At 43.1% G+C, this 13,873-nt stretch overlaps 1 protein-coding gene across 4 annotated transcripts in view; it reads right to left on the bottom strand.

The window, feature by feature from the left end:
- APLP2 (amyloid beta precursor like protein 2) overlaps window positions 1-13,873 on the bottom strand; it is an 81,774-nt gene that overhangs the window by 36,903 nt on the left and 30,998 nt on the right. For all 4 annotated transcript variants that reach the window (XM_082683373.1, XM_082683374.1, XM_082683375.1 and 1 more), the window contains exon 2: window positions 62-235. In XM_082683373.1, the coding sequence (XP_082539499.1) occupies window positions 62-235 (174 nt within the window). The remainder of the gene's footprint in view (window positions 1-61; window positions 236-13,873) is intronic.

Here is a 13,873-nt window from a genome sequence, read left to right as displayed (position 1 = left end):
AGAGTTTCAAGCTTGACCCAGAAGAAAAAAGCCGTTTTCCCATTCTAGAAAACACTCTTACCTCCTGACAGTACTGAAGAACTTCTTCTTTTGTTCCAAAGCAGCTCTTAGTGCCTGTTGGGTCCGGTTCCCATTTTCCAGTCTGAATATTCACATGCATATTTAACTTCCCACAAAACATTGCAATTTGAGGCTCCGCGACAGCAAATCCTGTTCCGGCATTGGCTGCAAGAGCCTAGCGAAGGGGGGAAAAATATCCCTGTTTACTCCAAAAAAGCTGGCACGAAGGCACAGTCATCCTTGTATTATCTTGTGTGACAAGAACTGATCTTTTAAAATTTCATTATTTATTATTTTTATCTTCATACACAAATCATTTTCCTAGGAGTTAGGCCAGAAAAAACAACTGTTGGACTTAAACGATCAAAGCAAAAGGTCAATGGAAAATCTAACCCCCACTCCCCACCTGGATACTTCTAACCTGGGAGCCTATAACCCAACCGTGATTAGGAAGCCACAAAACAGCTGCCAACAATTTGCAAAGCAACATGCTAAATGCCTAGGTCACAAGAGTGAGCAAAAAGTTGTGGTCTCTGCTCACATGGGGCTTACAGTCTAGCCCAAGAGTCCATACTCACACATAAGAAAAGTGTGATCACATTCCTAGATGTCCTACAAAGGAAAAGAACCCAATGCTGAAGCCGTAGACCGGAAGGCAACTGAACTTAGGGTGGGGTACAGAGGTGGTCAGGGAAGCCTCCTGAAGAGCAGTGCTTGTGAGGTTCCCATGTGGAGAGAAAGCAGAGGCAGACAGCAAGTAGAAGGACAGAGAGGCACGCAGGGACAAGCCTACACAGTGTGTGGACCACAAAAGGAACAGTGTATCACTGTATCACTGAGGTGCTGGGAGGTTTTAAGCACAAAATTAGTATTTTCAAAATGCAGCTGCGATACTTTTTCCTGGTTGCAGGATGGCAAAGAGATTGAAGGGGAACAAGCATATGCAGAGGATGGCTCAGGAAGCTGGAGTTGCGGACTCGGGAGAGCAGGGGGAGAGGGAAGATGGTACCTTGGACTGAAGGCAGTACAGCAGAGAAACAGATATGAGAGGAGAGACAACACAAGGGGCAAGACTTGGCGACAGATTCATTGGGGGGGGGGGGGGATGTCAAGCATGGCTTGCATCCCTCAGTGACGGACGGTATCATTCGTGGAAGCAGAACACTAAAAGGGATTTCATGAACAATTTTATCTTGTATTAGATAAAAATAATCAATGATTCCATTATGTTTCTTTGGTTAGTGTCCTCTTCTTTGTGAAAAAATCATAGCCACTAACAGATCACAAATTACAGGTGAGAAATAACATTCAGGCATTATAACAGGTAAGGGTCCTAACAAAGTCTCCTGTTCTAGAGAAAACAGGCATCCCAGCACCTAGAATTATGTCAATACTGATGGCTACATCCACAATGGAGTTTTGCAGTCTCCCCTAATGTAAATGTTCTTTCAAAATAAAAATTAAAGAGTTTTTTAAAATGTTAAAAACTGGGCACCTGGGAGGCTCAGTCGTTAGGCAGCTGCATTCTGCTCGGGTCATGATCCCAGAGTTCTGGGATCCAGGCCCACACTGGGCTCCCTGCTCCCCCTGCTTGTGTTCCCTCTCTCTCTGGTGTCTCTGTCAAATTAATAAATGAAATCTTTAAAACATAAGAAAATAAAATGTTAAAAACTTGGTGTATAAGGGTTAAAGACTGTATGGTCTACTGTGTTGCTCTTTTTAAAATGAGCAATTAACATAAAATGGTTTTTCAATTAACAGAAAGGGTAGCTTTGACTTTTTAATATATGGAAAATATGCGCTTTCTAAGCAACTCTCATTTATTTGTGCTGATGGATGATATGGACATTAATGGTCCTTCCAATCAGGAGACTGATTCTGAAACACATTATGATCTTTCCTCCAGGAAAAATTCGCCAGCCTCCACACATTTAGCATAGGAGCTTATTAAAATAAGCCAACTTTTGACCAGGACAAGAGAAGAAAGCACAGACACTTGTTGGGTAACTGGGAGAAAGCTAATTTGGGTTGAAAATATTGCCAAGATCAATCAGGGTTGAAAAAAATACCTCAATTAAATCCAAAGAAGAGAACAATTAGCAACTTTATCAACTGGAATTGACTGTAGTCCTACAGTGACGATTAATCATTTATTAAAGGAGAAGGCAGATCTAAGGATTCCAGATAACTGCATATAAAGCTATAGGCTGATAAGAAAAAGAGAAGAGGGGCGCCTGGCTGACACAGCCAGCAGAATCAAGCAACTCCTGATCTCAGGGCTGTGAGTTCAGACCCCATGCTGGGTGTAGAGATTACTTAAAATCTTTAGAAAAAAGAAAAAGAACATTCAAGGATACCTGTGGAAAGGAACACACATTTATTTATAGGCAATACTCTAATGGTGTATTAATTCAAACCAATCATTAAGAGGGGTAAAGACACACAAGACAGGTATGTTTAATTCTCACCCTGAGTTCAAAACATGTATCAAAATGCCTCTTCTATTGGCCGTTCTGCTTTTGAGAGCCATATCGAAGGATTATGGCTAGAATGCTAGATTACAATATGGAGGAAAATGGGTATACATAAATGTGTTAATACCGAGAAAAAGGCAAGGAAACCCCAAGGAACACTTTTATCAACCAAAATCAGTGTTTCCCTAAGTTCTTTCCTTCCTACTTCAAAAGCCCAGACAGAAATAAAGAAAACTGAGAGATGATAAAATAAAAGCAAAAAAGCCAAAGCATAGGCCAAAAGGAAAGTGTTTCCTAAATCTGCTATAATTAATCCATCACAGCTAAATCTAAAAGATGTGGAACAAGAATTCCTAAAGGCTCTCTATGGCTTTGTATATTTTATTTATTTTTAAAAAGACTTTTTTAAAGGGGCAGAGGGACAGAGTCTTAAGCAGGTTCCATACTCGGAGCAGAGGCTAACACAGGGCTCGATCTCATGACCCTGAGGTCATGACCTGAGTTGAAATCAAAAGTCTGATACAGAAATGCCTGAGCCACCCAGGCATCCCTTTAAGATTTTAAGTAATCTCTACCCCCAGCATGAGGTTCGAACCTACAACCCTGAGATCAAGAGTCGCACACTCCACTGATTGAGCCAGTCAGGAGCCCCTGGCCTTGTATATTTTAACATTAAAAGCAGCTATTACACAAATGGGATTTCGGGTGTGGCAGAACAACCTGGAGGAGGGAGGGCTAACCTCTTAAATTCTAAACATGAAATCATGTTTAGACTCTGTAAGAAACAGCGTCGATTAGTTACGTGAGCTCACCCAAGCCACAGACGTGGCGCGGTCCAAAGTGTGCCGGCAGCCACTTACCAGCACCAAAGATTATGTTCCACATGTTACTCATTATGGCTGCTGGCTAAAAGACCGCAAGAGTTCCAACTGTATAAAATGTTCAGTTTATGGGTCAACCACGAAGGTCAATACATCAGTGATGAGTGCATTTGATCTTTGTGCTGAGATGGTCAGCATCGCCTTCCCTAAAGAGAGTCGAAACTGCCAGAGGTTAAAGCAACAGGAAGAGGCAGCGAAGAGGCAGCAGCCCCTCACGTCGGTTATCATCAAGAAAGGAGAGTAACTGGCATCACTCCAGACAGCTAATACGCGGCCGTGATTCACTTTTGAGTTCAGAAAGATTAATCCTTGTGGTCATAAGAGACTCTCAGGAAGGTATCATCTGAAATATAAAAAGCCTCTGTGGACCATGTCTAGGAACCAACCGATCAAACAGATGCCAACCTTACCTAGACTATGGCAGATCGGTTTTGTTCCTCTGAAAACGCTCTTATTCAATGTGCCTCCATTTTCTGAAGCACACACGGGGCGTGGATCCACTACATCAATGTACAAATCAATCTGTTTCCTGATCTAACATGTTACAAATGGGACTGCACTGCCAAGTCAGCACTTCTGATATCCTGTGAACCTGGAATCCTCTACGAAAGAAAATTAATGCCCCGTTTGGCACTTAAGCCAGTCCTTGTGATCTATGCACACTGCAGCACTTTTAAGGCTTTGAAAACAAATTGCATCAATTGCTTCCCAGCCCAGTGCTTCCATTTAACTTAATAATTCATTCTTAATAAGAAATTCCATTTTATTAATTTGGTTCAGGGAAAAGAGTTCAGCTTTACAAGGACAGAAACTCAAACTTGGTAAAAAGTGCTTCTAGTAACTTGGTTGAAAACCTGGTGTGGCTTAAGGCCATAAATAAATTTAAGTAAATCTAAATCTGAGCCTAACTTAAATGAGGGCCTTTAATCATCATCTCAAGAGATGCAGCTCCTGGGCCCACCTCAGCCCCACGGCCTTTCACGAAGGGGCTCAGGACCCGCGCAGCAGCATTCCTAGTCCAAAGCGAAATGCAAGCCCCGTTATTTCCTTCCTCACTGAAGCAATCATCTCAGAATCTCATCTGGCTCTGGGGTTTGGGGAAGTGCCTGCTGTGGAGGGAGCATCTTCTGAAGAGGGCGGTTTTATCCCTCTTACTGAGTGAATCATGTTTCCTCGGACAGGAAGTTGCCCCATTACAAGCAGGCAAGCGCTCCAGCTCAGCCCTGGGAAAGCCTGTTAACACAGTCCCAGTATGAATCGATACTGACTGAAGCTTGCCTTTGTAACATCTAGTTAGCACCTGCGCAGCGGCAACTAATCAAAGACCTTCCATTTGTAAAGAAAAAGTCAGCAAAAGGATAGTGAATTCTTTAAAGGGTGCCATGATCCTATACATTCATTCCTGTTTGTTCAAGTTCTGCCTGGCATTTCATGATTCCTAAGTTAAAGTGACTTAAATATGTGCCCACCAACTTCCACATAAGATTTACTTAATTGAGCAAAGTTTTTAAAAAGTTATCGTTTCAAGGTATCCCTGAAACACTGTTATGACTACAAAAGGAAAAAAAAATTACTGCCCAGTGGACACAGGGACACTTCCCTCACCAGCAGTAAGCTAGCTGGTAAGAGAGCAGATGAGAAAAATGGCAAGGCTCTCCCATTTCAGAAGACCAAGGAGAAATGCCAAGTAAATTCAACACCAGAGCAAGACAGGATCCTGGGACAGGAAAGCGACATTAGTGAGAAAACGAGTAATTATATGGATAAGGTCTGAGTCAGTAATTGTGTAATAGTGTTAATTTCCCAGTTTTAACAATTGCACCACGATCGTGTCAGATGTGAAGATTAGGGGAAGTCCGAAAAGGTACATACAGGGGAACTCTGTAGACTTTCTGCAACTTTGAGAAAACTCTAAAGTTAGTTCAAAATAAAGTGGTTTGTGTTTTTAAAAATCTTGTTCATGGGGTGCCTGGGTGGCTCAGTGGGTTAAAGCCTCTGCCTTCGGCTCAGGTCATGATCCCAGGGTCCTGGGATGGAGCTCTCTGCTCAGCAGGGAGCCTGCTCCCTCCTCTCTATCTGCCTGCCTCTCTGCCTATTTGTAAGCTCAGTCTGTCAAATAAATAAACAAACTGTTAAAAAAAATCTTGCTCATCACCTGCCTGAATTTTGACTCTGGCTACATGGTTCCAATCCATCACAAAGAGAAGACACACTTCTAGGCTAGGCTACTAGCCAGCTATGATCCGAGAAGCCAATACCTGAAAAACAAACTATTCTGAACACACGAGCGTACATCCTAATAGAGTAAAATCCAGGTGTACACATAATAAAATCTCTCCAGTGGGAGAAAAGAGCCTAATACATATGAAAGTCCACTTTCGTTACTTTCAAAAGGGTGACTGGAGTTTGGAGCCTCTAGCATATCTTCATCAGCAGTAAAGAAGTGAAATTTTCAATATAAAATGAGCTTCAAACATTTCAATCCACTATTTAATAAAATAGCAGGATTCATGTTAAGCATTTTCCAATTTTAGCAGCAAACTGAGAAAACCTGTCCTTAAAAGTGACAGTTTGTATTACACCAACTGAAAATCCTTAGCTGTTTTTTTTTTTTTTTAAACATTTGGACTTAATTCTAATTAGAAACTGGTGAATTAGGTTTAGGGCAAAAAACTGAATGCAAAAAGCCATTATTCTTCCACTGACATGCCAGCTGTTAGGTATTATTTTCATAGACAGTAATTTATACAAATAATCTCTGCTTTATTAGAGCTTTAAATATTAAAGTATAAATGAGGTATCATTTCTAAGATTAAAATGGTTTAGACTGTCTCCAAGGCTTTTTATAGGAACACAGTAATTTGTTCATCTGGATTATACTGGTTGGTAAGGATCCAAGTCCCAAGATTTAAGAGAGGTCTGTTATGTGTCCCCGAGATGAGAACAAAGAGTCTTCTATAAAGGAAGTTATTGAAAAATACATAAACACATAAAATATTTTACGTTAAAAAAAAAAAAAAGAATAGCATTTATGGATCTAAAATTCCCAAGTGTACGGGTTCTGCACTGGCTCCTGTGTTTCTTTCCAACTGCCCATAATAGGAACTCTAATAAGAAACTGATTTCAGAAGGTACGAAGACATGCCTGGACCAACCATCCATCCTTAGCCCATTCCACCCGACCTCACAGGGAAGTGCCTGAGGTGTGTCCAAGGGCAAGGTGGCAGACAATGACTGCGTTTCAGCCCCATCACTGACCAGCTGTGCCATCTTTGGCAGGTTCCCTAACCTCTCTGGCCCTCAGTTTCTTCATCTCTAAGAAGCTGACAACAGAACTGCTCACCATAGTCTTGTCTTGATGTGTAAATGAGTTAAGATATGCAAAGTGCTGGAAAGAGTGCTTGTTCTATAGAAAAGAGTTCTTCAAATATTGGTGGCCGTTGTTATCAGGCTTTAAATTTCTTTATTTGGAAAAGGGGACTCCTAACATACCTTCACCTCTCAGGCTTGTTTGGGGATTAAATGAAGACACTGCCCAGAAGCAAGGAAGCCTGATACCTGCCACAGAGCAAGCATTCAGAGGGTAACCTCATTATCGTCGGTGGCTCCTCAACATTCAGTTCTCTCCAGCTACCACTGCAGCACTGGGGCTGAAATTCCGAGTGTGCAGGGAAGAACCCCTGAAGTCCCCCTGGCACTAGGCATCCTCCCCAAATCCAGGACAGCATGAAATGGGCTTCAAAGACTGCACAGGCCTTCTTTGCCTATTAAATCTGGACATACTTCAAGAAGGCTGCAGCAATGCACCACATTTTCTTCTGTGGGAATTCAGGTTGACACGAACAATTTAATACCACTCCACCATTTAGAAGAAAATCACCGGGAGTTGCTGGCTTCCTGGCCCTGGTCCAGCTTCCGGCTGGCACGGAAGCCAGGTCAAGATGAATCTGCAGTTACTACTGAGACACTGCTGTGATCAAAAGAGCACGATGTAAAAGTTATTTCTCTGGATTTGTATTCTTGAGAGCATATTCCCCCTCAACTTACTAGCTACCCAACCCCATGGAATAACCTCTCTCAGTGTTAGTTTTCGCTTCTGTGCAACATAAATACGGTGCTACCCAAATTTTGGGTATTATAATAAACGACACCCACAGTATTTGAACTTTGGTTCACAGTTAACACTACAACAGACAAAACTCTACTTTCCTGACATTCCCGATGCCTAAGGACCATGGCTTGGAAACGAAGACGACAGCTTCCTCACGAATAGGAATCTGCAGAATTCCAGAGGCAGGCCATATTCCGGTCCTATGTTGAAGGCATGCTAACTGCAGAGGCCAGAAAGCCAGCAGGCTTGAGTATTAATATAAGATGATCTAAATGGGTGTGAACTTGGGCTTAACCTCTGAACTCGCTGGCCAGCATTAGTTGGTTCTTTGCTGAGGGTGCTAAATAAATAGCGTGTGCAGGGTCAGGGGAATGTGTAAGGGATATGCTTCTTAAACCTTAAAAGAGGGAAATGATTTTAAGTAACAAACATCCAGAAGTACTACTGATCAAATATTAATAATTAACATCCATTCTAAATCATTCCTACTAATTCACGGATGATAGAAATAATACCAAAAAAGAACCAAACCAACAGAAGAAACAATACAAATGACTGCGGGGTAAGGGAGTGCTCTGTAGGCTACTCAAGCACAGAGCCGGCAATTTTCTCAGAAATTATAAACATGCTTCCTCTGGCTAATCAAATGCTTTTATAATACTGTTTATTTCAAGTGCATTAAGTCATAACCATTAAAAATGAGGCACTATTTTAGCATTTTTCAATTATCTCATGTACCTAATGTAGTAAATTGCATCTCCCTTAAAATATTCTATTTCTATTTCACTAAAATAGATACTCAACTTAGTGATTTTACCAAAGCTAAGTTGGGAAACTATCCACACATCAGCTTTGGCTAAAACGCTGACTTCCAGAAGTTTCCACCACAAACATGAATAGCTAATGTCAGGGATCTGAAATTGATTCCACTAGGTCTCCTTTCCTGTACTGTTATCGAGGAAAGATAAGAGCTCAGGTCATGATCTCAGAGTCCTGGGACTGAGCCCCGCCATGGGCTGCCAGCTCAGCAGGGAGTCTGCTTGTCCCTCTGTCCCTCCCCCAGGCTCGTGTTCTTGCTGGCTCTTAAATCAATTAAAATCCTTAAAAACGAAAACAAAAACAAATCCATGCAACTGAAAACATTCATGTCTTAATATGTAAGATGGCTTTTATTTGCCTTTTAAAGTGGAGGTTCCCTAACACTCATTAGAGGGCTAATAAGATTCTGGACAAGTTTTCAATGGCCTGAAAAATAAGGGTCTGGTGTGCACATGTGTGTGCGTGCACCTGAATGTATAAGGATATGGAATTGCTGTCTTCTCTTGAGGAAAGAGTGCTCTGAATTCTACGATTATTGTTATCTTTTGTTTTAAAATTTTTTATAAAATGAAAGCAATAGTAAGCTGACAGTATTATTAAGAATTAATGGCCTAATCTAAAAATTTCTTAATTTTTTACTTTTTCATGAAAACCAAAGGCTTGGTGCTTTATTTCTGAGGTTCTGTAATGTTGAAAGTCAATAAAGGGCAGCAATCCTTAGATGAGTAACCCATATCTGTTTACGACCAGAAAATAAGACATTTTGCCAAAATGACTTCTACAGAGCAGAGGGGGAGGACATTACATTTACTAGGTGCATATTCAGATACCAACCATGATGAAGCAAATTACTTTAACTTCTAATGTCCATTAAAACAAACGTGAAAGTAACAAAAATACCAAAGAGCTCCACCCTGCCCCCAAGTTCAAAGCAAGTCAAAAAGGCATCTTTCCTATGATTTATGTAGCATTTAAATTTAAAAGTAAATACAGACTGGATTATCAGCTCACACCAGATCTGCTTGCAGACAATGATTCTTCCTGTCTGGGACCCGTGCCCATGTGCATTATTGTAATTATCAGCAATTTAAAAAAATAAAGTAATAAAGCTAGTATGAACTGCTGGTCGGTATGTTTACTGCTCACTGCCTCGACCATTAATTAACCTTCCTGGGTTCAAGCCACTGGAACTCCTAAATAAATGCATCAAGGAGAAAGGGAAACACTCCGTGCAAGTAAAAAGAATGAATAAAAGGACGTAATAAGTGTGGATGTGAACACACACGAACACGAAGGCACCCTCACCATTGAAGTACGACCCCACTTTGTGCCACCTGTCAGGTGGGCTTCTGGGGAGCTGCGTCCACTCTTGCCCTGCCTGATCCATCCCCCCAACATTCTGAATCAGCACAAGTCAGAATACATCAATCACTCCTCTGTGCCGGGAGAGATTCAACCGCTCCATCACCCAGCTCCGGGCTAGCACCACCCTTCTGGTCCATGCAGGGCCTTTCCTGCCTCAGGGCTATCCACCTCAAGCACTCCGGGTCCCCTGTGCTTCCCCCAGCAGGCACATTCTCAACGTCAAGACTCCTCTCAAAAGTGTACCCTCTGCAGGCCCTGCCTGAGGACAGTCCTCACCCCACTGGCTGTTTTCCCTTCCCCTCAAGCAATCTAAACTCCCTTGCCAAGCCACCTGCAGGCAGGTCCCTTCTGCTAGAATGTGAGGTCAAGGGGAAAGGCCTCCTACGGTTTTCTTCCCATGATATGTGGAAACATCTGGAAACTGGACCGAGGATACAGTAAGTAGTTATCTAGAGCCAAATAAGTGACTGACTTGAAAGCGCACACTTTTGGTTTTTTTCCAAGACATTTAAACTAGTATTAATTAGCAGATATCACTCAGCATTTTTTTTTTAAGATTTATTTTAGAGAAAGAGAGCACATGCACGCAAGTGGGAGAGGGGCAGAAGGAGAGGGAAATGGGGCGGGGGTAAGAATCTCAAGCACACTCCTTGATCAACAGAGGAGCCCAATGCAGGGCTCGCTCTCATGCCCCTGAGCTGAGGTCATGACCTGAGCCGAAACCAAGAATTGGATTCTTAACCAACTAAGGCACCCAGGCAGCCCATCTCTCAGCCATTTCTAAACGATTAACAATATACAAGTTCCAATGAAGAAGATCTATAATGATAAATTAAATGAAAAGAAAAAACTTATGCAGTATAATAAGCTTCCTTCCCCCCGCCCCAAGTAAGCTCTGTGCCCAACGTGGGGACTTGAACTCATGATCCTGAGATCAGGGGTCACATACTCCTGATCTGAGCCAGCCAGATGGCCCCAGAAGTTTCAATTTGTAAACAACAAAAATATTTGCTAAGTACATCCACATACACAAGCTGAAAGGCCACATAACAAAGGCTTGTACTAGAAGAGCAGCCCCCAACCTCAACGGGCCCAAACTCCTGAGAGGCTGCACTTCCAGCCTTTCCTCCACGGATCTCCACATGCTGACTAGCACACTTTATTCCTGTACCCTTTTCAGTCCAGACATTACCTAGTAACTCCCTAGTAAAAAAAGGGTGTCTCTCAGGAGCGCCTGGGGGGCTCAGTCTGTTAAGCATGAGATTCTTGATTTTGGTTTTGGTCAGGATCTCAGGGCGGTGGGATCAAGCCCTGGTCTGGCTTGAGGCTCAATGCAGAGCCTGGTTGAGAGGCTCCCCCTCCCTCTGCCCCTCCCCTCCCCACTCCTCTCTTTTCCTCAAAAAAAAAAAAAAAAAAAGGTGGGGGGGGCTTCACTCAGAAACCACCTACCCTATGTTCATGCACTCACATCCCCCTGCCCTAGTGGTCAAATCAATACTCCTACTTAGACTATCATAGGAAAGAAAAGTCCTTTGATTACAGTTCCTTTCTTGGGCCTCTATTTCCCCCCTTAGAGACAGCAACTGCACCTTTCCTTTCACTTGCTTGGTTTCACAGGTGCTCATCACTCAGGCTCTGAGGCTGTGAGAAAGGTCTGCAAAGCTCCCTCAGGGCAGCCTGACACAAGATGTGATCTAGTGGTTTCCATTCCGTTTCTCTTAAAGACGGGCCTCCCCTAGGCCTGTCATTTTCCTATTTCAGAGACACTGATTATTCTCTAGACCTGCGCACAGCTGCCGTTCCTGGGGCTTGGATCACAAACTCCCTCCCCCTTCCTCCTGTTCCTGACTCCGTCCTTTCCTCTGTCCTGGCTTACTGCCTAGCACCTCTGACAGCTGCCCAAGAAAGGGTGCATGGCAGAAGTTTCAAACATGATGGGTCTCAAATAAAGTTTTTATTTTATATACACACTTTAGCACTAATTTGGATGAGAACTAAATGTAAGCCAGACACAATTTTCCCTCAACATTTAAGGCATGAAGCTACTATCTTCCAGCTTCCAGCACTGCTGCTGATAAAATCTAATGGAAATCTGATTTGGAATCTTCTGTGCAGCTGTTTCTTTCTGTATGAAAGTAAGTTCTAAGATTCTTCCCAATCTCTGCTATTCTGACATTTCAACATAATATGCCTTTGGTGAGTGGGGTTCTGGCCCCAACCTGAGCTCTCTGCGAACCAAGTCAACCTGGACACACTCAGTCCTACATGTCGTCTCTGTTCTCTTCCTGAAATTCCGACTCCGTCTTCTCAGAGCCTCTACATCAATCCCCTGCTTTTCTTAATTCTCCTTTCTAGGTTCTCACTGTTCTCTCTGAAAGATTCCTACTATATTTTCAAATTTCTGGTGTCAACGTTTCTCACCTTCAAGAACTCTTACTCGTTCTCTGCCTACTTTTACTACAAATTATGTCACAGAAAGAATGCCCTCCCCTCCTTGAAGTAAGTATCAAGAACTTATCGGAAGTTATTTGTCCCTGCCTGGTCTTCAGGTTGCTTTATCCCCCTGTTTTGTTCTTGATCATGTTCATGGAGTTCCCTCACTCCTTGGTGTTCCTAAGCCATCTGATTCAGTATTTAGGAAGAGGCACTAAAATGCTGGTTAGAAAGTTTGGGTTTTTTTTTAAGAGATTCTTTATTGGGATGCCTGGGTGGCTCAGTTGGTTAAGCAGCTGCCTTCGGCTCAGGTCATGATCACAGCGTCCTGGGACCGAGTCCCACATCAGGCTCCTTGCTCGGCAGGGAGCCTGCTTCTCCCTCTGCCTCTGCCTGCCATTCTGTCTGCCTGTGCTCGCTCTCTCTGACAAATAAATAAAAATCTTAAAAAAAAAAAGAGAGATTCTTTATTTATAGAGAAAGCGTGAGAGCAAGCGAGCACACAAGTAGGAGGGGGTGGGGGGAAAGACAGAAGGGGAGGGACAGCAGATTCCAGCTGAGTGGGGAGCCCAACCTGGGAGCTGGATCCCAGGACCCTGGGACCATGACATGAACTACAGGCAGATGCTTTAGCTGACTGAACTAACTGACTGAACCACCCAGATGCTCCTGACTAGAAGTTTTCTGTATGTGGTTAGGACCAGTCAATGAGTTACCTATCCAGAGCGGAAGGCAGCAAGTTCATTGCCTGGTGCCCACCAGCCTGGCTGTCAGCAGACTGGTGGCCCAGTTAAGGAGACTGCCACTTCTCAGCCTCTCATCTTCTGCTGGGCCTGCTGTCCCCAGGTAAAATCGGGAAATGTCCTCTCCCCGTGCGGGGGTGGGAAGGAGAATGACACAGTGAGAGGGGTATTCCTGGGCTGATTCACACTTAGTTTCAACCTCTTCCCTCACCCACTCAGAAGCCCTGACGCTTCCTGTTCCTCAGTCAAGTCCTGCTCTGCAAATCAGTTTGCTTTCAGTTGGCCTCTCCCCCTGCATTTACATTTCAGTTCCTTCTGGTCTGCTAATAACTCTGCTACTCAGGGTCCATCTGCTCTCCATCTTCGAAATTTCTTTCCACTCCTTTGTCCTTGTTGGCTTATTCATACATTAAATACATCGAAAGCTAAGCCACATTCTCTCTCTCTCACCAGGACAGTCAGAACAACTAGAATCATCCACTTGGATCTTTTGAGATGCAACAATTCAAAAGCTGCCAAATATCGATGTACCTGAAAACTAGAGATAGGAAAGTATGAACAACGAAATCATAAGCGTTTTTTGATTATTTAAACATAATGCCCATTAAGTAAATAAAAGACTGAACTTTTACTCAAAGATTATTTCACTGGGGGTGCCTGGATGGCTCAGTGGGTTAAGCGTTTGCCTTCTGCTCAGGTCATGATCCCAGGGTCCTGGCACTGATTCCCACATCAGGCTTCCTGCTCAGCGGGGAGCCTGCTTCTCCCTCTGCCTGCTGCTCCCCTGCTTGTGTGCGCCTTCCTCTCTCTGACAAATAGATAATATCGTTTTAAAAAATGACTCCACTGGGTCACTTTACAAATATGTTATATTCAACATACTACTGGTTGAAGTATATCCCCACCAAACTCATATTTGAAGTCCTAACTCCCACTACCCCCACATGTGATGTTATCCGGAAATCAGGTCAGGCAGATGTAATTAAG

The sequence above is a fragment of the Mustela nivalis genome (genome assembly GCF_964662115.1).
Source record: "Mustela nivalis genome assembly, chromosome: 9".
Classification (NCBI taxonomy): Eukaryota; Metazoa; Chordata; class Mammalia; order Carnivora; family Mustelidae; genus Mustela; species Mustela nivalis.
This window is presented reverse-complemented; position numbering and strand designations above follow the sequence as displayed.